At 40.0% G+C, this 26,878-nt stretch overlaps 1 protein-coding gene across 3 annotated transcripts in view; it reads right to left on the bottom strand.

The window, feature by feature from the left end:
- The window catches only part of AFG1L (AFG1 like ATPase), a 763,812-nt gene that overhangs the window by 493,753 nt on the left and 243,181 nt on the right, over positions 1-26,878 (bottom strand). For all 3 annotated transcript variants that reach the window (XM_053710609.1, XM_053710610.1, XM_053710611.1), the window contains one exon: positions 8,954-9,055. In XM_053710609.1, coding sequence (XP_053566584.1) covers positions 8,954-9,055 — 102 coding nt within the window. The remainder of the gene's footprint in view (positions 1-8,953; positions 9,056-26,878) is intronic.

The raw sequence follows: 26,878 nt of genomic DNA, 5'->3' as shown, positions 1-26,878 counted from the left end.
GCTGAAGCAAAATGGATATACCTAATGGACAGCGTATACCCCAAAGGCATGAATGAACAGAATAATTACTCGATGTTTATATGAGCAAACCTAATATCTGTAATATATCCAATTATAAGAAAATAGTGCTGTAAACACTCTCTACAGTACCAAATGTAATTCAGGGTAAGATTTAAGACTCAGTTGCTCAATATAGATCCCTGAACCATAAATAAATATCATGCAAGGCTACACACTCAATACCTAAATTAAAATTAAAATAAATAAGTATCCAAACTATTAAAATATTGTTTAGGGCAATTCAGCCCTTTTATTTTCTCTCACACTAGTACCCCTGGGAGGGAAATTCAAAGAGAGACACCTTAATTATATAGTTCGCATTCACCACCTCTCACTATTTCCCACTGTATTTTTCCCCCTCCAGTATATAGCGTTTATACATCACTAGCATCACTCACAGCGCATAATCAGCCCCTTTCAAAATCACACGCAGCACGATGTACACAACACCACTACACAATCACCTTTTTTCCCCCCCTCCCCTTATTCCCAGCACATCAGTGCATTTCACCTTCACATCCTCATTCTTCAAATACATTAGGCATGGGGTATTCTATTATTCCATTTTTCTATTTTTTTTATGCACCTGCACTCTCACCTACTACTTTTTCAATTGTGACAAGCAAAAACCCTAAATAACATCATTCACTTAATTGTATCCCCTAACAACATCAAGTATAAGGTATTCTAATTCCCTATGCACTTGCACTTGCACACATTTCCCCCTTTTTCAACTTTGACACACTATGACATTATAAACGTAAATACAACCATTTATTTAAATGAACAAGACTCAGGGTAGAAAGTAAAGCAAAGACTGCAAAAAGCTTCACATTCAGGCAATAAACTTACAATAAACTAAGGCGAACGAACACACTATGCAATAGAGCAGGTGAGAGCCAAATGTAGATACGATAATCAATAGCCCCATATGATCGCACTTTAAATCCTGTTATTGTACACCACGCCAGTATTTAATTTTATTAAAACATACTGTATACAATCCCAATGTTTCCAAATGCATGTCCCGTATGTAAGTGCACTTCATCTGTCAAATACGGGATTGAGCTCTGAACATCCTAGACGTCAATCATGCCGAAAAAAACGCCTCCTCAAACATTTCAGAGGATTTCTATTGGTTGAAATGTAGCCAATGGGTTTGCGCACACGCATTTAAATACCCTGAGACGCCGGCCCGCGTCACCTTTGAAAAAGCCGAAACGCTATCGGCGAAACATGTTAGGGATGGGTATCTGACAATACCCTGTTGTTTTTCTTTTTAATGGCATAGCCAACTTTAACAAGTAAACGTTTTGATATAGTGGCATCTGGGCAAAATTAGTATCAATAATTTGGGGGTAATTTGAAAACCGCTAGTGGCAATTGTCAGAAGCTATTCATAGGGTAATAGAAATAACAGCTTTAACGGTCAATTTGCGAAATCAATCGCACTGACATAGACTTTAAAAAGCTATATAATAATACCTTATAACAATAGCGGTCAGCTAGTGACAACTTTGAAAAGCCAATTACGGACCAATACTTTAACTGTTAGCCACACATACAGGCAGCTCAAAATTATACTACAACAATCACCTGTTGTTAGCACAACTGCAGAAAAGCTGGGTACTAGCAATAACAGTACCCTAAGACTATTTCAATTATTTCAGACGGTATAAAGTTGCAATAGCCAACTCTAAAAGAAATTAAAGACAGCCTCTTTAACACATAGCTAAGATTAATATTATGTGAATATTCTTATGCCACAATAGACAGAACCTACAACTGGCTACTTATATATACACTATAACTAGTAGCGACAGGTTACTGATATACAAACCTGAGTAGGCTGCACAGAATATATTACTCTAAGTAAGTTGTCTATAAATACCGTCTCTCATGTATTACATTATGCAAGCAAAATTTGTCAAGGCTGCAAAGTGACTAAAAACAGTTGATAATATACTTAGTAAGACATACTGTTTGCCACTAAGTATAGACCATAGGAGGTTGTACACCAAAGCACCAACATTTGCCAGACTCCTAACCAAGATATCCTTAATAAAAAAACCCTGTTGCAAAAATTGATTAATTTCACAATATATACTAAAGATATCTAAAGCACTTCTGTTATTCATAAAGCTATATTATGTATACATATCCTTAATATAATCTATTGCAACCTAAGGGACAATATACTAAGATAAAGTTTAAGCCGTATTAAGAACTTACATCTATCTGGAATTCAGTAATCTAACTGAAGGAGTTAACTTTAGTATATATTTCTCAAATACGGTTTTTCAACTATATACTGGAATGTATGCATGACAGATTGTTGAAATAATCAGCGGTGTAGAATACCCCAGAATACCAGCCAATTATTTATTTGATAGATTAATAATTCCTATTCTGATATTCCTGAATATTCTATAATAGAGGCAATCTATCCATTCGAAATTCAGTGCCACTTTCTTATATTCAGTAAAGTTGCTATGTGTTTTTAAAGTACACACACTTACACAATCAAGAACGGTTTTAATCCAATGTTGATTTAATAAAAGTTATGTTTTAATTTTCTTTTTTCAAACCTTTGGTTTACAATGGTTGTTTAAGTTTCATATCTATATCAATATTTATACTAGGAACCGAAGTGCTACCAAGGTGCATTCTTTCAGTCTATATCTTCTATGATATAGACTATTCTCGCAATCCTTGCTAAATAATACCCAAAGGTGTACAGGCTTGAATCTGAAGAAAACTACTTCATCACCAGATGAAGGAATTATACTGTCCGAATCTGAGATTTAACCCTCAGATGCTACGGACTATCCTCCTCATCAGACTATAAGGAAGGCAATATGTATAGTAGCGAGCAGAGCAGAAACCTTACTATCTGATGAATTCAATTTTCTCTTGAGATTTTCTTTTAAGATAGGAAAAGTAGATAATGCCACAGATACCAGAAGACAACTGGGCAAAAACACAGACTGTTCTAAAGTTTAAACCGGCAGACTGCAACTTAATACAAACCCCGTCTGCATAATTACAGTGAAGAGCCTGATATTGCGTGCTTGACTCTGCTGCACAACACTATCCACTCTCAAGACCGATTAGATAGAAATGATGCTCCGCTCTCGGTCGGGGAACGAGGCGGAGTCATCGAACAACAGTCCGAAATGGCGCTTCTCCTAACCGAGAAGGAGGCGGGACCACGAAGACGGAAAGGAGATGAAGCGCGCATATATTGCACTTCATCCTGCCGCCCAAAAGGCATACAACAGTCTAAATATTAGTACAAATTGTGCAAGGTACAGAATTAAATAACAGTAATAAAAAGGCATTGCACCGCTTCCTAAAGAAAAGGAAAGGAATACCTCAATCAGAGAAAATGCTCCTCATAAAGCAATATATGTTCTCGGCAATGCAGTTCCTTAAAAATGGCGCCCTATGCGCTCTTTTCTCAGTATCATAACCAGAGGAAGCTGACAAAATACAGATAACAGACTAAAATTAATCAGGACACCTAATTACTTCACCTCCTCCTTGCACTAGAGGCAAAGAGAATGACTAGGGTTGGTGGGAAGGGAAGTGATACTTAACAGCTCTGCTGTGGTGCTCTTTGCCTCTTCCTGCTGGCCAGGAGTGATATTCCCAACAGTAACTGATTATGATCCGTGGACTCACTGTGTCATTAGAAAGAAATTAGAATTTTACAAGAAGATAATAGTTGCATTAAACATTAATTACTTGTAGCAGCAGTAATATAAAATGGCAGCTATCAGAGATAATCTTTGCAGAGTCTGGAATAACCCATATAACAAACAAAGCAAAATAGAGATCTAAACGTATAAACTTCAAATGGCATTTATGGTATAACCCAATTTTTATATACATATGTGAATATGCATAGTTACATGGTCATTAGTACATAGGTGTCGGGCCCTTACCGTGGCCGGTGATGTTGTTGGAGACAGTGCGCACTAATGCTGAGGATTATTGGACGCGTCAACTACAGTGGTGCACCTTCCTTCCAGACAAGACGCGCTGACACCTGCCTGCGCTATCCTACGCGGGCAGGTGCAAGACCACGATGAAAATTTAAATTATGCTTACCTGATGATTTTCTATTCTTCTGACGGTAAGAGTCCACAGCTGCATTCATTACTTTTGGGAATTCAGAACCTGGCTGCCAGGAGGAGACAAAGACATTCCAGCCAAAGGCTTAAATACCTCCCCCACTTCCCTCATCCCCCAGTCATTCTGCCGAGGGAACAAGGAACAGTAGGAGAAATATCAGGATGAAAAAGGTGCCAGAAGAAACAAAAAATATGGCCACCCCTTATAATACAACGCGGGCGGGGAGCTGTGGACTCTTACCGTCAGAAGAAAAGAAGATTATCAGGTAAGCATAATTTAAGTTTTTCTTCTTAAACGGGAAGAGTCCACAGATGCATTCATTACTTTTGGGAAAACAATACCCAAGCTATAGAGGACACTAAATGCAAAACAGGCGGCTACAAAAGGCAGCCCCTTCTGAGGACACCACAGCCTAAACCCAAAACTCCCGACAGAAAAAACTGCTTCACGAGAAGCCAAAGGACCAAAAGGAAAGGCCGAGATAACTGCCCAACAGTTAAAGCCAGCAAAGCCCTTTCTAGAGACCGCTCCGGCTAGTAGACTCGACCGAGCCAAACACCTCTGAGGAGACGAAGTCCTGCAAGCATGCAGCCCACAAATAAGCTCACCCCCAAGCAAAAGAAAGGGGGAAATTCCACATTCGCCCAGCGGGGAAGAAAAGAGAGAGTCGGTTAAATGAGTCCGAAGGACTCTCAGAACCCAAAAGGTACTAGGACCAAGAAAAGGAACTCCAAGAGATTGAACCAGGAGGAACAGGGCACCTATGAAAGGAACTTGCCGACCCAGCAAAGCAAAGAGTACTTGTAAAGCCCCCTCCACCTCAAACCAAGGACTAAGAAATGCCCTGAGAACTGAAAAGGAGGAAAGAAAATCCCTCCCCTACACAGAGAGCTTACTCGCACCCAGAATAAAGTAACCGAAGACAAACCATCCCCGGGAGTCGCTGAAAAACAGCATCAGATATCTGAATATGCTCCTCCAAGCTATAGGCATCCTGCTACAAATAAGGACTTAGTGACCACAGGTCGCCACCCTAGCTATGCAACTGCACAGGACCTTCTTCTTCAGAAGAACTCCGAAACAGTGCAGGACAGGACATTCCCAAACATAGGAAAAGAAGGACCCGACGAAAGGCAAAGAATGACTGGGGGATGAGGGAAGTGGGGAGGTATTTAGGCCTTTGGCTAGGGTGTCTTTGCCTCCTCCTAGTGGCCAGGTTCTGAATCCCCAAAAGTAATGAATGAAGCTGTGGACTCTTCCCGTTTAAAAAGAAAATGTATAGTCTCCCACCAGCGGGTTAGCACGGGCACCAAAACTAGACCCCCAATCAAGAATCACATATGGTGATGCTCAGCCAAGGCCTATAAAAGCCTACTGGTCCCTTCAGAAAGTGCTTGGTTATTCTAGTGACAAGTCAGTATCCTCAGCTACCAGATACACTCTATGGGGGTCCCCTGGTTTACCCTGTTTACTTGCTACCTGCTTTGTATTGTATTGTGTCCTCTGGCTCCTTGACCCTTGGCTCTTCTCTTACAATTCTATGCTATTGCTTGACCCCAGTACCTGACGCCTGATTATCTGCTCTTCTGGATCTAACCCCTTGGTCTGTACCTGGACTTTGCTCTCTGTTTACCCACTTGGCTCGACGTTTGTTTGGAATGATTTAGGGCTTCATCTTGGCATTCCCTCTGTAACCTTGCTCCTGCAAGCTCTTTGAGTACCTCTGATGTTCAGACTGCTCTCCTTGTTATGACCCCAGCCACCTATGATTTAGATTCTGGATTCTACAACTTGCCCCTGTGCCTTCTCTCTCTCTCTTTCTGGCAGACCTGTTCCTCCCCAGGATTGTAGTACAGTTGTGTGCCTAAAACCGGCTATTAGATTTCTCACCTTCAAGGTAATCCTTATCTTTTTTACAATAGGGCAGAAAGAAAAAAAGGTGGGAATTTACTATCTTGTGTTATTTAAAGCCAACACACAAATATTAGATTGTAAGAGTGTAGTTTAGGTATAAGCATGGTCATACACATAGTATGTTGTCTTGGGTTCTATGACTAATTTCTAGTAAACCTGATAAACAGACATAGGCCTGAACCAGGGAACTAAATACATATGGAATGTATTACCCTGATTGGCTGAGCAGGAACATATTATTATAAAAGTATTTCTTACAAAACATACTGGTAGTTTTAAAGGGACATTTAAGACTAAATAAATGCTAGATAGAATAATGCATTCACAGAAAAAGATTAGTCTGAGAATAACATGTGGATGTATTGTAAGTTTAATTAGTTGTTTAAATATTGACAAAATAAGTGTAAAGTATCTATAAAACAATGGGAGATGCCATGTTGTAACTTATGTTACCTTCTCTGCTGTGGCCAATTAGGGACAGTTATAAATAGGTCACTAGAGTGTGCCTCCAATGCCTGTGTAGAATAGCCCACAATTTCAAAATGGAATTACAGGAAAAGTGGACAAAATAAATAATAAATGTATATTTCCGAGTTTTTTATATATACAAATTATTATTTTATATTACCATCTCAAATTGTTTTATGTCCCTTTAAGGCATCATCCATGAAATTGGGAAAGCAGGGAGAATAATCAGTTGAACCGCACTAAAGATATAATCCCAGGCTGTGTCAACTGTCAGCCTCAGGTCAGAAAGAAAATTAAGAGCTATATATGCTCTCCAAACTTGAAGAGGTACTTACATTTTTTTTATTGAAGAATGAGAAAAGGCATATGCTCCCCCTTAATTGTTCATGTATGAAAAAATGCATTTTAGCCAGAACTACTGAAACCAGTGGTGAAATGTTGCATGAAGTTACAAGCAGAAAGATTAATCTTTAACTCCATCAGTGCAGATGACAATACAGTATTGTCTTCTACTTTTGTTTCCATGTACAGAGGACAAATGGTGTTGTCCTGATCTACTAGTCATCTTGTTATCTAATGGCAGAAGCGCAAAAGGGAAACTAAAGTCAAAATTAAACTTTCATGATTCAGATAGAGCATGCAAGTTTACGAAAAAAACTGTCCAATTTACTTCCATTATCAAATAGTGCAGTCTTTAGATATACACACTTTCTTACTGAGCATGTGCAGTACTTCATAGTGTAAACATATGATTTTGTGATTTGCTCATTGCTGTCACATAATACAGGGGGCAGGGAATGGAAGGACATTTTGAAATTTTTCAGAAAACAGTCTGTCTCGTTTAAAATTCAGAGTAAGTGCTATTGCATTCTCTTTTTATTATGCATTTGTTGATTACGCAATTCTTTTATATTTAATAATCTCTTAAATATGTCCCCTGAGTTAGAGGACGTGTCACACACAATAGGTAAATACCCTAAAGCACAGGTATTTCTTCACTGCTTTGAATGGGTGGGAAATAAACCCTTACATATAGCCATTGTTTATATCTCAATACTAAGATGGAAATATGACCTCTTCTAAACAAAACAATAAATAAATGCTATACACACACAATTGCCTTCTTTTCAAGTGTAAGAGAGAAAAATGTCCCTTTAAGTCTACTTTTCTGTCTGTCTCCCTCTTTCTCTGTATCCCACGACGAGCACCCAGAAGCATGCTCTCATTCACAGTAATGAGATGTGTTTAATACCACCTCTAATTAGCTGCATTGTCCATCGCCTTCTTTTGAAATTAAAAAGTCAGATTTTCCTATCTTGACGCCTTTTTGACAACATCACTTACTTATGCAAGACTTTACTCTGTATTTACCCTGTATGACTTAAATCATGCTGCATTAAATTGATACATTACATTTTTTTTTTTGTTAAAAGAACCTATATTTTCAGAACCAATATTTTTGACATTACATATTACTTAGTAATTTATTTCCAAAAACACACCATTCTATTTTGTAAACCACTGAAATATCTAAAATATTGAAAGGAACATAATAGAAAGAAAAAAATACAGTGCAGTTTATTTCTCCCCTCATTTACTGCTAGTTCTGTCTTATTCATATTATCTGAAAAGTGACTGAGAATGAAAAATAACAGATTTTGTATAACTAGTCCTAAAGCCTGTGTACACGGGCCATTTTCTGCAGTGCAGCAGTCCCATCCGCCCGTGCTCCCGTCCGGCCACACCCCGCCCTTCCCACCCAGCACGCTCCAGCAGGGCCACGCCTCTGCCACACCCACTCCCGCCCATCCTCTCTTCTGTCTGATCCTCACTGACTGATCCTTTGGTGTCAACGGCCAAGTATGCTTGCCCTCGCACACTCTCTACTGCGCATGACCAGCTGCGGACAAACATACCTGGCCTTTTATTATATAAGATAGTAGTAAGTTGACAAACAAAAAGCATAGTAAGGGCTTAAAGGACCAGTAATTACAGTAGATTTGCATAATTAACAGACGCAAGATAAAAAACAATGCAATAGCACTTAGTCTGAACTTCAAATTAGTAGATTTGTTTGACAAATTTCAAAGTTATATCTATTTCCACATGTCATGTATCATGTGACAGCTATCAGCCAATCACAAATGCTTATATGTATATTCTGTGAATTATTGCATATGCTCAGTAGGAGCTGGAGACTCACAAAAGTGTAAATATAAAAAGACTGCACATTTTGTTAATGGAAGTAAATAGGAAAGTTGTTTAAAATTGTGTTCTCTATCTGAATAATGAAAGTTTAATTTTGACTTGAGTGTCCCTTTAACCTAAAACCACTAAAGTTTGTGGTAACACAATATTACATAAAAACACTTACTTGCATGTACATCAAGCATAAATCCATGGAAATGTACTCTCTTTTTCTGTTCTACTTCAACGTGTGTAAAAAACATGTCCATTACCATAGTCTTCCCTGTACCTTAAAATAAAAGAAGATTAAAAACTAATGACACAATGTTTTGATTTGAATGTATGCTCTAACAAAAGTGCTAAACAATGACCCTCTGGGACTGAGCTTTACAATCTCCTACCTTTACATCTTAACTGAAGGCTCAAGTTTAAATTTAGAGCTATACCGTTATTTGTATTACTGCTATGACCAATCTTCTATGTAGCTTGATTTCGACTTCATTTTTTTTAGAAAAACATAAATTGTACTTACCAGATAATTTCCTTTCCTTCTGTACAGGGAGAGTCCACAGCTACATTCATTACTTGTGGGAATACAGAACCTGGCCACCAGGAGGAGGCAAAAACTTAAATACAGGTAGCCCTCAGTTTACGCCGGGGTTAGGTTCCAGAAGGAATGGTTGTAAATCGAAACCGTTGTAAATCGAAACCCAGTTTATAATGTAAGTCAATGGGAAGTGAGGGTGATAGGTTCCAGGCCCCTCTCAAAATTGTCATAAGTAACACCTTATACATTATTTTTAACGCTTTGAAATGAAGACTTTAAATGCTAAACAGCATTATAAACCTAATAAAATAATTACACAACACAGAATATATAATTAAACTAAGTTAAATGAACAAAAACATTTGCTAAACGGCATTATAAACCTAATAAAATAATCACACAACACAGACTTCACTTGCATTTTTCTGCAAACAGTTCTTTTTATGCATTCCAATCTGGACTGATTTATAGACAGGAAGATCTTGTTCTTTTGAAATCTGCTCAATAGCTCAGGTCTGGTTAAACTGATTAATTTCAGCTTGCTTGGCTTTGCTGCAACACAAGCAGACAGCTCCACCTACTGGCTATTTTAATAAATGCACTGCTTCTCAATGTTTTTCAATTGCAGTCACATGACTGGAAAAAAAGGTTGTTATTCTGAAACAGTGTAAATTGAACCGTTGTAAAACGAGGGCCACCTGTACCTCCCCCACTTCCCTCATCACCCAGTCATTCTGCAGAGGGAACAAGGAACAGTAGGAGAAATATAAGGGTGAAAAAGGTGCCAGAAGAAAATTAAATTTAGGGCTGCCCATCGTAGAACACGGCCGGGAGCTGTGGACTCTCCCTGTACAGAAGGAAAGGAAATTATCTGGTAAGCATAATTTATGTTTCTTTCATGTAATTGGCAAGAGTCCATGAGCTAGTGACGTATGGGATATACAATCCTACCAGGAGGGGCAAGGTTTCCCAAACCTCAAAATGCCTATAAATACACCCCTCACCACACCCACAATTCAGTTTTACAAACTTTGCCTCCTATGGAGGTGGTGAAGTAAGTTTGTGCTAAGATTTCTACATTGATATGCGCTTCTCAGCATTGTTGAAGCCCGATTCCTCTCAGAGTACAGCGAATGTCAGAGGGACGTGAAGGGAGTATCACCTATTGAATACGATGATTTCCCTAACGGGGGTCTATTTCATAGGTTCTCTGTTATCGGTCGTAGAGATTCATCTCCTACCTCCCTTTTCAGATCGACGATATACTCTCAATTTACCATTACCTCTACTGATAACTGTTTTAGTACTGGTTTGGCTATCTGCTATATGTGGATGGGTGTCTTTTGGTAAGTATGTTTTTTATTACTTAAAACACCTCAGCTATGGTTTGGCACTTTATGCATTTATATAAAGTTCTAAATATATCTATTGAACTTATATTTGCCATGAGTCAGGTTCATGTATTTCCTTCTGCAGACTGTCAGTTTCATATTTGGGGAATATAAACTTTTTTTAAAGAAATTTATTTCTTAACTTGGGGTTAGTCTTTTTTTCAATTGACTACTTCTTGCAAATTGCGGGCGGTATTAGGCCAGCGGGTGCGTCAAATGCTAAACTTTATTGCGTCATTCTTGGCGCGAAAATATTTTTGGCGCGAAAAAATACGTCTATGACGCAACTTCGTCATTTCCGGCGTCATACTTGATGCCGAGACCTTTCACACGGTTGCGTCATTAGTGACGCAAGTGTGTCATTTCCTGTTATTTTTGGCGCTAAAAAAGTTTAAGTTGCGCTGTGCGTCATACTTGGCGCCAAACTTTTTCATTATTTCAATACCCCATTGATGTTTGCCTCTTGCCTTTTTCACTATCAGTGGGCTATGCTAATTGCATTTTTTCCCATTCCTGAAACTGTCATATAAGGAAATAGATCATTTTGCTTTATATCGTGTTTTTTCTCTTACATTTTGCAAGATGTCTCAATCTGATCCTGCCTCAGAAGTTTCTGCTGGAACATTGCTGCCTGACATCGGTTCTACCAAAGCCAAGTGCATTTGTTGTAAAATTGTAGAAATTATTTCGCCGAATGTCATTTGTAATAGTTGTCATGATAAAACTTTTACATGCAGATAGTGTATCCATCAGTAATAGTACATTAGAAGTTGAAGGAACTGCAACTGGCAATGTGCATGATATACCTGTAAATTTTAAAGAATTTGTTTCTGATTCTATCCTGAAGGCTTTGTCTGCATTTCCACCTTCTAATAAACGTAAAAGGTCTTTTAAAACTTCTCATTTAGTTGATGAAATTTCAAATTACCAACAACATAATTTATCCTCTTCTGATGAGGATCTATCTGATACAGAAGATCCTTCCTCAGACATTGACACTGACAAATCTACTTATTTATTTAAAATCGAGTATATGCGTTCTTTATTAAAAGAAGTGTTAATTACTTTGGCTATTGAGGTAACCAGTCCTCTTGACGTTCAGTCTAAATAAACGTTTAAATGCTGTTTTTAAACCTCCTGTGGTTTCTCCAGGGGGTTTTCCTATTCCTGAGGCTATTTCTGATATGATTTCTAAGGAATGGAATAAGCCAGGTACTTCTTTTATTCCTTCTTCAAGATTTAAAAACAGAATTTATGTTTACCTGATAAATTACTTTCTCCAACGGTGTGTCCGGTCCACGGCGTCATCCTTACTTGTGGGATATTCTCTTCCCCAACAGGAAATGGCAAAGAGCCCAGCAAAGCTGGTCACATGATCCCTCCTAGGCTCCGCCTACCCCAGTCATTCGACCGACGTTAAGGAGGAATATTTGCATAGGAGAAACCATATGGTACCGTGGTGACTGTAGTTAAAGAAAATAAATTATCAGACCTGATTAAAAAAAAAAACCAGGGCGGGCCGTGGACCGGACACACCGTTGGAGAAAGTAATTTATCAGGTAAACATAAATTCTGTTTTCTCCAACATAGGTGTGTCCGGTCCACGGCGTCATCCTTACTTGTGGGAACCAATACCAAAGCTTTAGGACACGGATGAAGGGAGGGAGCAAATCAGGTCACCTAAATGGAAGGCACCACGGCTTGCAAAACCTTTCTCCCAAAAATAGCCTCAGAAGAAGCAAAAGTATCAAACTTGTAAAATTTGGTAAAAGTGTGCAGTGAAGACCAAGTCGCTGTCCTACATATCTGATCAACAGAAGCCTCGTTCTTGAAGGCCCATGTGGAAGCCACAGCCCTAGTGGAATGAGCTGTGATTCTTTCGGGAGGCTGCCGTCCGGCAGTCTCGTAAACCAATCTGATGATGCTTTTAATCCAAAAAGAGAGAGAGGTAGAAGTTGCTTTTTGACCTCTCCTTTTACCGGAATAAACAACAAACAAGGAAGATGTTTGTCTAAAATCCTTTGTAGCATCTAAATAGAATTTTAGAGCGCGAACAACATCCAAATTGTGCAACAAACGTTCCTTCTTTGAAACTGGTTTCGGACACAGAGAAGGTACGATAATCTCCTGGTTAATGTTTTTGTTAGAAACAACTTTTGGAAGAAAACCAGGTTTAGTACGTAAAACCACCTTATCTGCATGGAACACCAGATAAGGAGGAGAACACTGCAGAGCAGATAATTCTGAAACTCTTCTAGCAGAAGAAATTGCAACTAAAAACAAAACTTTCCAAGATAATAACTTAATATCAACGGAATGCAAGGGTTCAAACGGAACCCCCTGAAGAACTGAAAGAACTAAATTGAGACTCCAAGGAGGAGTCAAAGGTTTGTAAACAGGCTTAATTCTAACCAGAGCCTGAACAAAGGCTTGAACATCTGGCACAGCGGCCAGCTTTTTGTGAAGTAACACAGACAAGGCAGAAATCTGTCCCTTCAGGGAACTTGCAGATAATCCTTTTTCCAATCCTTCTTGAAGGAAGGATAGAATCCTAGGAATCTTAACCTTGTCCCAAGGGAATCCTTTAGATTCACACCAACAGATATATTTTTTCCAAATTTTGTGGTAAATCTTTCTAGTTACAGGCTTTCTGGCCTGAACAAGAGTATCGATAACAGAATCTGAGAATCCTCGCTTCGATAAGATCAAGCGTTCAATCTCCAAGCAGTCAGCTGGAGTGAAACCAGATTCGGATGTTCGAACGGACCCTGAACAAGAAGGTCTCGTCTCAAAGGTAGCTTCCAAGGAGGAGCCGATGACATATTCACCAGATCTGCGTACCAAGTCCTGCGTGGCCACGCAGGAGCTATCAAGATCACCGACGCCCTCTCCTGATTGATCCTGGCTACCAGCCTGGGGATGAGAGGAAACGGCGGGAACACATAAGCTAGTTTGAAGGTCCAAGGTGCTACTAGTGCATCCACTAGAGCCGCCTTGGGATCCCTGGATCTGGACCCGTAGCAAGGAACTTTGAAGTTCTGACGAGAGGCCATCAGATCCATGTCTGGAATGCCCCACAGCTGAGTGACTTGGGCAAAGATTTCCGGGTGGAGTTCCCACTCCCCCGGATGCAATGTCTGACGACTCAGAAAATCCGCTTCCCAATTTTCCACTCCTGGGATGTGGATAGCAGACAGGTGGCAGGAGTGAGACTCCGCCCATAGAATGATTTTGGTCACTTCTTCCATCGCCAGGGAACTCCTTGTTCCCCCCTGATGGTTGATGTACGCAACAGTTGTCATGTTGTCTGATTGAAACCGTATGAACTTGGCCCTCGCTAGCTGAGGCCAAGCCTTGAGAGCATTGAATATCGCTCTCAGTTCCAGAATATTTATCGGTAGAAGAGATTCTTCCCGAGACCAAAGACCCTGAGCTTTCAGGGATCCCCAGACCGCGCCCCAGCCCATCAGACTGGCGTCGGTCGTGACAATGACCCACTCTGGTCTGCGGAATGTCATCCCTCGTGACAGGTTGTCCAGGGACAGCCACCAACGGAGTGAGTCTCTGGTCCTCTGATATACTTGTATCTTCGGAGACAAGTCTGTATAGTCCCCATTCCACTGACTGAGCATGCACAGTTGTAATGGTCTTAGATGAATGCGTGCAAAAGGAACTATGTCCATTGCCGCTACCATCAACCCGATCACTTCCATGCACTGAGCTATGGAAGGAAGAGGAACGGAATGAAGTATCCGACAAGAGTCTAGAAGTTTTGTTTTTCTGGCCTCTGTCAGAAAAATCCTCATTTCTAAGGAGTCTATTATTGTTCCCAAGAAGGGAACCCTTGTTGACGGAGATAGAGAACTCTTTTCCACGTTCACTTTCCATCCGTGAGATCTGAGAAAGGCCAGGACAATGTCCGTGTGAGCCTTTGCTTGAGGAAGGGACGACGCTTGAATCAGAATGTCGTCCAAGTAAGGTACTACAGCAATGCCCTTTGGTCTTAGCACAGCTAGAAGGGACCTTAGTACCTTTGTGAAAATCCTTGGAGCAGTGGCTAATCCGAAAGGAAGCGCCACGAACTGGTAATGTTTGTCCAGGAATGCGAACCTCAGGAACCGATGATGTTCCTTGTGGATAGGAATATGTAGATACGCATCCTTTAAATCCACCGTGGTCATGAATTGACCTTCCTGGATGGAAGGAAGAATAGTTCGAATGGTTTCCATCTTGAACGATGGAACCTTGAGAAACTTGTTTAAGATCTTGAGATCTAAGATTGGTCTGAACGTTCCCTCTTTTTTGGGAACTATAAACAGATTGGAGTAGAACCCCATCCCTTGTTCTCTTAATGGAACGGGATGAATCACTCCCATTTTTAACAGGTCTTCTACACAATGTAAGAATGCCTGTCTTTTTATGTGGTCTGAAGACAACTGAGACCTGTGGAACCTCCCCCTTGGGGGAAGTCCCTTGAATTCCAGAAGATAACCTTGGGAGACTATTTCTAGCGCCCAAGGATCCAGAACATCTCTTGCCCAAGCCTGAGCGAAGAGAGAGAGTCTGCCCCCCACCAGATCCGGTCCCGGATCTAGGGCCAACATTTCATGCTGTCTTGGTAGCAGTGGCAGGTTTCTTGGCCTGCTTTCCCTTGTTCCAGCCTTGCATTGGTCTCCAAGCTGGCTTGGCTTGAGAAGTATTACCCTCTTGCTTAGAGGACGTAGCACTTTGGGCTGGTCCGTTTCTACGAAAGGGACGAAAATTAGGTTTATTTTTTGCCTTGAAAGGCCGATCCTGAGGAAGGGCGTGGCCCTTACCCCCAGTGATATCCGAGATAATCTCTTTCAAGTCAGGGCCAAACAGCGTTTTCCCCTTGAAAGGAATGTTAAGTAGCTTGTTCTTGGAAGACGCATCAGCCGACCAAGATTTCAACCAAAGCGCTCTGCGCGCCACAATAGCAAACCCAGAATTCTTAGCCGCTAACCTAGCCAATTGCAAAGTGGCGTCTAGGGTGAAAGAATTAGCCAATTTGAGAGCATTGATTCTGTCCATAATCTCCTCATAAGGAGGAGAATCACTGTCGACCGCCTTTATCAGCTCATCGAACCAGAAACATGCGGCTGTAGCGACAGGGACAATGCATGAAATTGGTTGTAGAAGGTAACCCTGCTGAACAAACATCTTTTTAAGCAAACCTTCTAATTTTTTATCCATAGGATCTTTGAAAGCACAACTATCCTCTATGGGTATAGTGGTGCGTTTGTTTAAAGTGGAAACCGCTCCCTCGACCTTGGGGACTGTCTGCCATAAGTCCTTTCTGGGGTCGACCATAGGAAACAATTTTTTAAATATGGGGGGAGGGACGAAAGGAATACCGGGCCTTTCCCATTCTTTATTAACAATGTCCGCCACCCGCTTGGGTATAGGAAAAGCTTCTGGGAGCCCCGGCACCTCTAGGAACTTGTCCATTTTACATAGTTTCTCTGGGATGACCAACTTGTCACAATCATCCAGAGTGGATAATACCTCCTTAAGCAGAATGCGGAGATGTTCCAACTTAAATTTAAATGCAATCACATCAGGTTCAGCTTGTTGAGAAATGTTCCCTGAATCAGTAATTTCTCCCTCAGACAAAACCTCCCTGGCCCCATCAGACTGAGTTAGGGGCCCTTCAGAAATATTAATATCAGCGTCGTCATGCTCTTCAGTATCTAAAACAGAGCAGTCGCGCTTACGCTGATAAGTGTTCATTTTGGCTAAAATGTTTTTGACAGAATTATCCATTACAGCCGTTAATTGTTGCATAGTAAGGAGTATTGGCGCGCTAGATGTACTAGGGGCCTCCTGAGTGGGCAAGACTCGTGTAGACGAAGGAGGGAATGATGCAGTACCATGCTTACTCCCCTCACTTGAGGAATCATCTTGGGCATCATTGTCATTGTCACATAAATCACATTTATTTAAATGAATAGGAATTCTGGCTTCCCCACATTCAGAACACAGTCTATCTGGTAGTTCAGACATGTTAAACAGGCATAAACTTGATAACAAGTACAAAAAACGTTTTAAAATAAAACCGTTACTGTCACTTTAAATTTTAAACTGAACACACTTTATTACTGCAAATGCGAAAAAACATGAAGGAATTGTTCAAAATTCACCAAATTTTCACCACAGTGTCTTAAAGCCTTAAAAGTATTGCACACCAAATTTGGAAGCTTTAACCCTTAAAATAACGGAACCGGAGCCGTTTTGAACTTTAACCCCTTTACAGTCCCTGGTATCTGCTTTGCTGAGACCCAACCAAGCCCCAAGGGGAATACGATACCAAATGACGCCTTCAGAAAGTCTTTTCTAAGTATCAGAGCTCCTCTCACATGCGACTGCATGCCATGCCTCTCAAAAACAAGTGCGCAACACCGGCGCGAAAATGAGGCTCTGCCTATGCTTTGGGAAAGCCCCTAAAGAATAAGGAGTCTAAAACAGTGCCTGCCGATATTATTATATCAAAATACCCAGATAAAATGATTCCTCAAGGCTAAATATGTGTTAATAATCAATCGATTTAGCCCAAAAAAAGTCTACAGTCTTAATAAGCCCTTTTTGAAGCCCTTATTTACAATCGTAATAAACATGGCTTACCGGATCCCAGAGGGAAAATGACAGCTTCCAGCATTACATCGTCTTGTTAGAATGTGTCATACCTCAAGCAGCAAGAGACTGCTCACTGTTCCCCCAACTGAAGTTAATTGCTCTCAACAGTCCTGTGTGGAACAGCCATGGATTTTAGTGACGGTTGCTAAAATCATTTTCCTCATACAAACAGAAATCTTCATCTCTTTTCTGTTTCTGAGTAAATAGTACATACCAGCACTATTTCAAAATAACAAACTCTTGATTGAATAATAAAAACTACAGTTAAACACTAAAAAACTCTAAGCCATCTCCGTGGAGATGTTGCCTGTACAACGGCAAAGAGAATGACTGGGGTAGGCGGAGCCTAGGAGGGATCATGTGACCAGCTTTGCTGGGCTCTTTGCCATTTCCTGTTGGGGAAGAGAATATCCCACAAGTAAGGATGACGCCGTGGACCGGACACACCTATGTTGGAGAAAAATTGTATCCTTTACCAGCAAAATCTATAGAGTTTTGGGAAAAAATCCCCAAAGTTGATGGGGCTATTTCTACTCTTGCTAAACGTACCACTATTCCTATGGAAGACAGTACTTCCTTTAAGGATCCTTTAGATAGGAAGCTTGAATCTTATCTAAGGAAGGCCTATTTATATTCAGGTCATCTTCTCAGACCTGCAATTTCTTTGGCTGATGTTGCGGCTGCATCAACTTTCTGGTTGGAGAATTTAGCGCAACAGGAATTGGATTCTGACTTAACTAGCATTATTCGCTTAAATGCTAATCATTTTATTTGTGATGCTATTTTTGATATTATCAAAATTGATGTTAGATCTATGTCTTTAGCTATATTAGCTTTGTGGCTTAAATCTTGGAATGTTGATATGACATCTAAATCTAGATTACTATCTCTTTCTTTCCAAGGTAATAATTTAATTGGTTCTCAGTTGGATTCTATTATTTCAACTGTCACTGGGGGAGAGGGAGTTTTTCTGTCTCAGGATAAAAAAACCTAAGGGTAAATCTAAGGCTTCTAACCGTTTTCGTTCATTTCGTCAGAATAAGGAACAAAAACTCAATCCTCCCCCAAGGAATCTGCTTCCAATTGGAAGCCTTCCTCAAATTGGAATAAATCAATCAAAGTCATTTAGGAAACCAAAGTCAGCCCCTAAGTCTGCATGAAGGTGCGGCCCTCATTCCAGCTCAGCTGGTAGGGGGCAGATTAAGGTTTTTCAAGGATATTTGGATAAAATCTGTCCAAAATCAATGGATTCAGAGCATTGTCTCTCAAGGGTATCGAATAGGATTCAGAGTAAGACCTCCTGTGAGAAGATTTTTTTCTCTCAAGTATCCCAGCAAATCCAGTAAAAGCTCAGGCTTTCCTGAAGTGTGTTTCAGACCTGGAGTCTTCAGGGGTAATCATGCCAATTCCTCTTCTGGAACAAGGTTTGGGTTTTTATTCAAATCTATTCATTGTCCCAAAGAAGGAAAATTTATTCAGACCAGTTCTGGATCTGAAACTTGAATCGTTATGTAAGAGTACCAACTTTCAAGATGGTGACTATTCTGCCTTTTGTTTAGCGAGGACATTATATGTCCACAATAGACTTGCAGGATGCATACCTTCATATTCCGATTCATCCAGAACATTATCAGTTTCTGAGATTCTCTTTTCTAGACAAGCATTACCAATTTGTTGCTCTTCCCTTTGGCCTAGCAACAGCTCCAATAATCTTTTCAAAGGTTCTGGGTGCCCTACTCTCTGTAATCAGAGAACAGGGTATTGTGTTTCCTTATTTGGACGATATTTTGGTACTAGCTCAGTCTTTACGTAGTGCAGAATCTCACACGAATCAACTAGTGTTGTTTCTTCGGAAACATAGTTGGAGGAACAATTTACCAAAAAGTTTCTTGATTCCTCAGACAAGGGTCACCTTTTTAGGCTTCCAGATAGATTCAGTGTCCAAGACTCTGTATCTAACAGACAAGAGATGTTTAAAATTGGTTGCAGCCTGCTGGCACCTTCAGTCTCAGTCATTCCCTTCAGTGGCTATGTGCATGGAAGTTTTAGGTCTCATGACTGCAGCATCGGACGCGATCCCCTTTGCTCATTTTCACATGAGACCTCTACAGCTTTGTATGCTGAATCAATGGTGCAGGGATTATACAAAGATATCACAATTAATATCCTTAAATCCCAATGTACGACACTCTCTGACGTGGTGGATAGATCACCATCGTTTAGTTCAAGGGGCTTCTTTTGTTCAGCCAACCTGGACTGTGATCACAACAGATTGGGGAGATGTTTGGGGATCTCTGACAGCACAAGGGGTTTGGAAATCTCAAGAGGCGAGATTACCAATAAATATTTTAGAACTCCGTGCAATTCTCAGAGCTCTGAAAGAAATAACTCTGATACTTGCTTGGGCGGAATCCAGCTCCTTTCTAATCTCTGCGGTGCATATCTCAGGTGTAGACAATTGGGAGGCAGATTATCTCAGCCGCCAGACTTTACATCCAGGGGAGTGGTCTCTCCATCCAGTTGTATTTTCTCAGATTGTTCAGATGTGGGGTCTTCCAGAGATAGATCTCATGGCCTCTTCCCAGATACCTGTCCAGGTCCAGGGATGTTCAGGCAGAAGCAGTGGATGCGCTGACACTTCCTTGGTGTTATCATCCTGCTTACATTTTCCCGTCTCTAGTTCTCCTTCCAAGAGTGATCTCCAAAATCATCATGGAACAATCATTTGTGTTGCTGGGCACGCCAGCATTGCCACACAGGTTTTGGTATGCGGATCTGGTTCGGATGTCCAGTTGCCTTCCTTGGCCACTTCCGTTACGGCCAGACCTACTATCTCAAGGTCCGTTTTTCCATCAGGATCTCAAATAATTAAATTTGAAGGTATGGAAATTAAACGCTTAGTACTAAGTCATCCCAGAGGCAGAACTTTTCTTCACTTTCTGCGATAAGATTTTTTTTTAGTGAAAATTTTTCTGCAGGTTATTTTTAAATAAAATTCAATTTTAAATTAGACAGTTACACTAAGGCACCAGTTCAATGTGCTGATTAACTGAAGAATAAAGCAATTTTTTTACGTTTTATAATATAGTGCAGTAGTTGAAAATTGCATTGCAAATTAGCTGCATTCAAAAAAAGAACAAATAGTACGCTAGCGGCAAGGAACGTCACCACGGTACTTGTAAGAGGCGCCCTAAGGACGAATGATAAGTACTGCAAAATATGATGGATAGAACCTTAAGCTAATATATCAAAATGTACAATATAATATCAGCCAATATAACAAAATGTGCAATATAATATCAGTAAACCAAGGTATAAGGGTATACAGACTAATAGTCCAATGGATGGTGTGTGATGATATAACAGTCCTTGTAATGCAGTTGAAGATGGTCTCAAGTGGTGTACATCCAAAACGACAGGCCGCTCCTCCAAGGTGTCGTGCCGCGACACAGATCAAGAGAATCTAAACAAATCAAAATAGAGGCCGCCACATAGTGCAGATCAAAAAGAAACTTCAAAACAGAAACGAGAAGAGCTGAAGAATCCTACTCACAATATGTAAAGCACTGATGTGCAATACCAGCAGTCCGGAACCACCCATCGTCCGGTAGACCAGTTAGTGATATCACAAAAGGGGATCCTCGTCTCACCAGGGAGAGTCCAGAGATACCGCAAGGGGGAGCCTGTACAGCGGTGGTCAGCCCAGCAGGTCCAGAGATCCTCCAATTAGAAGGGTGAAGAGGCTACAGCTCCAAATAAGTGGAAAGTTCCAGGGTCTAAGAAAATGATAAGTCGGCAGCAAATGGAGAGTTAAAAAGATTTTTAAAAATTTATTAAAAAGGATAAAAACAACAGCAACGTCTTTCTCAGTGTAACACACTGTTTCATCAGGAGATCCTTCTAATTGGAGGATCTCTGTAACTGCTGGGCTGACCACCGCTGTACAGGCTCCCCCTTGCGGTATCTCTGGACTCTCCCTGGTGAGACGAGGATCCCCTTTTGTGACATCACTAACTGGTCTACCGGACGACGGGTGGTTCTGGACTGTTGGTATTGCACATAAGTGCTTTACATCTTGTGAGTAGGATTCTTCAGCTCTTCTCGTATCTGTTTTGAAGTTTCTTTTTGATCTGCACTATGTGGCGCCCTCTATTTTGATTTGTTTAGATTCAAAAAAAGAAAATTTTAAAATGTCTCTTGAATAAATAAGTTTCCTTTTCTCTTGGTCTAACATAGAAATGTAGTAATAAAAAAACATAATTTATGTAAGAACTTACCTGATAAATTCATTTCTTTCATATTAGCAAGAGTCCATGAGCTAGTGACGTATGGGATATACATTCCTACCAGGAGGGGCAAAGTTTCCCAAACCTTAAAATGCCTATAAATACACCCCTCACCACACCCACAATTCAGTTTAACGAATAGCCAAGAAGTGGGGTGATAAGAAAAAAGTGCGAAAGCATATAAAATAAGGAATTGGAATAATTGTGCTTTATACAAAAAAATCAAAACCACCACAAAAAAGGGCGGGCCTCATGGACTCTTGCTAATATGAAAGAAATGAATTTATCAGGTAAGTTCTTACATAAATTATGTTTTCTTTCATGTAATTAGCAAGAGTCCATGAGCTAGTGACGTATGGGATAATGATTACCCAAGATGTGGATCTTTCCACACAAGAGTCACTAGAGAGGGAGGGATAAAATAAAGACAGCCAATTCCTGCTGAAAATAATCCACACCCAGAATAAAATTTTTAATGAAAAAACATAAGCAGAAGATTCAAACTGAAACCACTGCCTGAAGTACGTTTCTACCAAAAACTGCTTCAGAAGAAGAAAACACATCAAAATGGTAGAATTTAGTAAAAGTATGCAAAGAGGACCAAGTTGCTGGTTTGCAAATCTGATCAACCGAAGCTTCATTCTTAAACGCCCAGGAAGTAGAAACTAACCTAGTAGAATGAGCTGTAATCCTTTGAGGCGGAGTGTTACCCGACTCAACATAGGCATGATGAAATAAAGATTTCAACCAAGATGCCAAAGAAATGGCAGAAGCTTTCTGATCTTTTCTAGAACCGGAAAAGATGACAAATAGACTAGAAGTCTTTCGGAAAAACTTAATAGCTTCAACATAATATTACAAAGCTCTAACAGCATCCAAAGAATGCAATGATTTCTCCTTAGAATTCATAGGAATAGGACATAATGAAGGAACCACAATTTCTCTACTAATGTTGTTAGAATTCACAACCTTAGGTAAAAAATTCAAAAGAAGTTCGCAGCACCGCCTTATCCTGATGCAAAATCAGAAAAGGAGACTCACAAAAAAAGAGTAGATAATTCAGAGACTCTTCTGGCAGAAGAGATGGCCAAAAGAAACAAAACTTTCCAAGAAAGTAATATAATGAGCAAAGAATGCATGGGTTCAAAAGGAGGAGCTTGAAGAGCCCCCAGAACCAAATTCAAACTCCAAGGAGGAGAAATTGACTTAATGACAGGTTTTATACGAACCAAAGCTTGTACAAAACAATGAATATCAGGAAGATTAGCAATCCTTCTGTGAAAAAGAACAGAAAGAGCAGAGATTTGTCTTTCAAGAAACTTGCGGACAAACCTTTATCTAAACCATCCTGAAGAAATATAAATCTTCCAGACTCTATAATATATCTCTCTAGATACAGATTTACGAGCCTGTCACATAGTATCAATCACAGAGTCAGAGAAACCTCTTTGACCAAGAATCAAGCGTTCAAACTCCACACCTTAAAATTAAGGTTTTGAGATCCTGATGGAAAAAAGAACCTTGAGACAGAAAGACTGGTCTTAACGGAAGAGTCCACAGCTGGCAAGAGGCCATCCGGACAAGATCCGCATACCAAAACCTGTGAGGCCATGCTGGCGCTACCAGCAGGACAAACGAGCATTCCTTAGAATATTGGAGAATACCCTTGGAAGAAGAACTAGAGGCGGAAAGATATAGGCAGGATGACACTTTTAAGGAAGAGATAATGCATCCACTGCCGCCGCCCGAGGATCCCTGGATCCGGACAGATACCAGGGAAGTTTCTTGTTTAGATGAGAAGCCATCAGATCTATTTCTGGGAGTTCCCACATTTGAACAATCTGAGGAAATACCTCTGGGTGAAGACCATTCGCCCAGGTGCAACGTTTGGCGACTGAGATAATCCGCTTTCCAATTGTCCATACCTGGGATATGAACCGCAGAGATTAGACAGGAGCTGGATTCCGCCCAAACCAAAATTCGAGATACTTCTTTCATAGCCAGAGGACTGTGAGTCCCTCCTCGATGATTGATGTATGCCACAGTTGTGACATTGTCTATCTGAAAACAAATGAACAACTCTCTCTTCAGAAGAGGCCAAGACTGAAGAGCTCTGAAATTGCATGGAGTTCCAAAATATTGATCGGAAATCTCACCTCCTGAGATTCCCAAACCCCTTGTGCCGTCAGATACCCCCACACAGCTCCCCAACCTGTAAGACTTGCATCTGTTGAGATTATAGTCCAGGTCGGAAGAACAAAGAAGCCCCCTGAACTAAACGATGGTGATCTGTCCACCATGTCAGAGAGTGTCGTATAATCGGTTTAAAGATATTAAGTGAGATATCTTTGAGTAATCCCTGCACCATTGGTTCAGCATACAGAGCTGAAGAGGTCGCATGTGAAAACGAGCAAAGGAGATCGCATCTGATGCGGCAGTCTTAAGACCTAAAATTTCCATGCATAAGGCTACCAAAGGGAATGATTGTGACTGAAGGTTTTGACAAGCAGAAATCAATGTTAAACTTCTCTTGTCTGACAAGGACAGAGTCATAGACACTGAATCTATTCTAGAAACCTAAAAAGGTTACCCTTGTCTGAGGAATCAATGAACTGATTGGTAAATTGATCCTCCAACCATGAACTTGAAGAAACAACACAAGTCGATTCATATGAGATTCTTCGAAATTGAGAAGACTGAGCAAGTACCCAGATATCGTCCAATAAGGAAATACCAAAACCCTGTTCTCTGATTACAGAAAGAAGGGCACCGAGAATCTTTGAAAAAAATTCTTGGAACTGAGGCTAGGCCAAACGGTACAGCCACAAAACTGGTAATGCTGGTCTAAAAAGAGAATCTCAGACACTAAAAGTGATCTGGATGAATCGGAATATGCAGATACACATCCTGTAAATCTATTGTAGACATATAATGCCCTTGCTAAACAAAAGGCAGGACAGTCCTACAGAAACTGAATGTTGGTATCCTTACATAACGATTCAATATTGATAGATCCGGAACTGGTCTGAAGGAATTGACCTTCTTTGGTACAATGAAGAGATAAAATAAAACCCCAGCCCCTGTTCCAGAACTGGAACTGGCATAATTACTCCAGCCAACTCTAGATCTGAAACACATTTCAGAAATGCTGAGCCTTTGCTGTGTTAACTGGGACACGGGAAAGAAAAAAATCTCTTAGCAGGAGGCCTTAACTGAAGCCAATGCTGTACCTTTCTGAAACAATGTTCTAAAACCAGAAATTGAGAACGGAATTGATCAAAATTTCTTTGAAGAAAACGTAATCTGCCCCATACCAGCTGAGCTGGAATAAGGTCCACACCTTCATGGGTACTTAGGAGCTGGCTATAGGTTTTCTATAAGGCTTGGATATATTCCAAACTGGAAATAGTTTCCAAACTGATACCGCTCCTGAGGATGAAGGATCAGGCTTTTGTTCCTTATTGTGAGGAAAGGAACGAAAAATGATTATTAGACCTAAATTTACCTTAGATTTTTTATCCTTTGGTAAAAAAGTTCCCTTCCTTCCAGAAACAGTTGAAATAATAATTTATTACCCTGGAAAGAAAAGGAAAGCAAAGTTGACTTAGAAGACATATCAGCATTCCAAGTTTAATCCATAAAGCTTTTCTAGCTAAAATAGCTAGAGACATATACCTGACATCAACTCTAATGATATCAAAAGATGGTATCACCAATAAAATTATTAGCATGTTATAGAATAATAATAATGCTATAAAATTATGATCTGTTACTTGTTGCGCTAAAGCTTCTAACCAAAAAGTTGAAGCTGCAGCAACATCCGCTAAAAATATAGCAGGTCTAAGAAGATTACCTGAACATAAGTAAGCTTTTCTTAGAAAGGATTCAATTTTCCTATCTAAAGGATCCTTAAAATGAATTACTATCTACCGTAGGAATAGTAGCACATTTAGCAGGAGTAGAGACAGCCCCATAACCTTAGGGATTTTGTCCCAAAAAAACTCTAATCTGTCAGATGGCATAGGATATAATTGCTTAAACGTTTAGAAGGAGTAAAAGAATTACCCAAAATATTCCATTCCCTGGAAATTACTTCAGAAATAGCATCAGGGAGATTAAACACTTCTGGAATAACTACAGGAGATTTAAAAACCTTAATTAAACGTTTAGATTTAGTATCAAGAGGACCAGAATCCTCTATTTCTAATGCAATTAATACTTCTTTAAATAAAGAACGAATAAATTCCATCTTGAACAAATACAAAGATTTATCAGCATCAACCTCTGAGACAGAAACCTCTGAACCAGAAGAACCATTATCAGTATCAGAATGATGATGTTCATTTAAAAATTCATCTGAAAAAAGCGAAGTTTTAGAAGACTTTTATGTAAACTAGAAGGAGAAATAACAGACATAGCCTTCTTAATGGATTTAAAAAATAAAATCTCTTATGTTTATCAGGAACACTCTGAAAATTAGATGTTGACGGAACAGCAACAGGTAATGTAACAGTACTAAAGGAAATTTTATCTGCATTAATAAGTTTGTCATGACATGCAATACAAACAACAGCTGGAGAAACAGATACCAAAAATTATAGCAGATACACTTAGCTTGATAGCTCCAGCACTAGACAGCGATTTTCCTGTAGTATCTTCTGACTCAGATGCAACGTGAGACATCTTGCAACATGTAAGAGAAAAAACAACATATAAAGCAAAATTGATCAAATTCCTTAAATGACAGTTTCAGGAATGGGAAAAAAATGCCAAAGAACAAGCTTCTAGTAACCAGAAGCAATGAAAAAATAAGACTTAAATAATGTGGAGACAAAAGCGACGCCCTTATTTTTTAGCGCCAAATAAGACGCCCACATTATCTGGTGCCTAAATGCTTTGGCGCCAAAAATGACGCCACATCCGGAACGCCGACATTTTTGGCGCAAAATAACGTCAAAAAATGACGCAACTTCCGGCGACACGTATGACGCCGGAAACGGAAAAGAATTTTTGCGCCAAAAAAGTCCGCGCCAAGAATGACGCAATAAAATGAAGCATTTTCAGCCCCCGCGAGCCTAACAGCCCACAGGAAAAAAAGAGTCAAATTTTTGAAGGTAAGAAAAAATGATTAATTCAAATGCATTATCCCAAATATGAAACTGACTGTCTGAAAAATAAGGAAAGTTGAACATTCTGAGTCAAGGCAAATAAATGTTTGAATACATATATTTAGA

This window comes from Bombina bombina, chromosome 4 (genome assembly GCF_027579735.1).
Source record: "Bombina bombina isolate aBomBom1 chromosome 4, aBomBom1.pri, whole genome shotgun sequence".
In the NCBI taxonomy this organism is placed as follows: Eukaryota; Metazoa; Chordata; class Amphibia; order Anura; family Bombinatoridae; genus Bombina; species Bombina bombina.
Note: the sequence above shows the minus strand (reverse complement) of the source record. Positions and strands in the feature narration are given on the sequence as shown.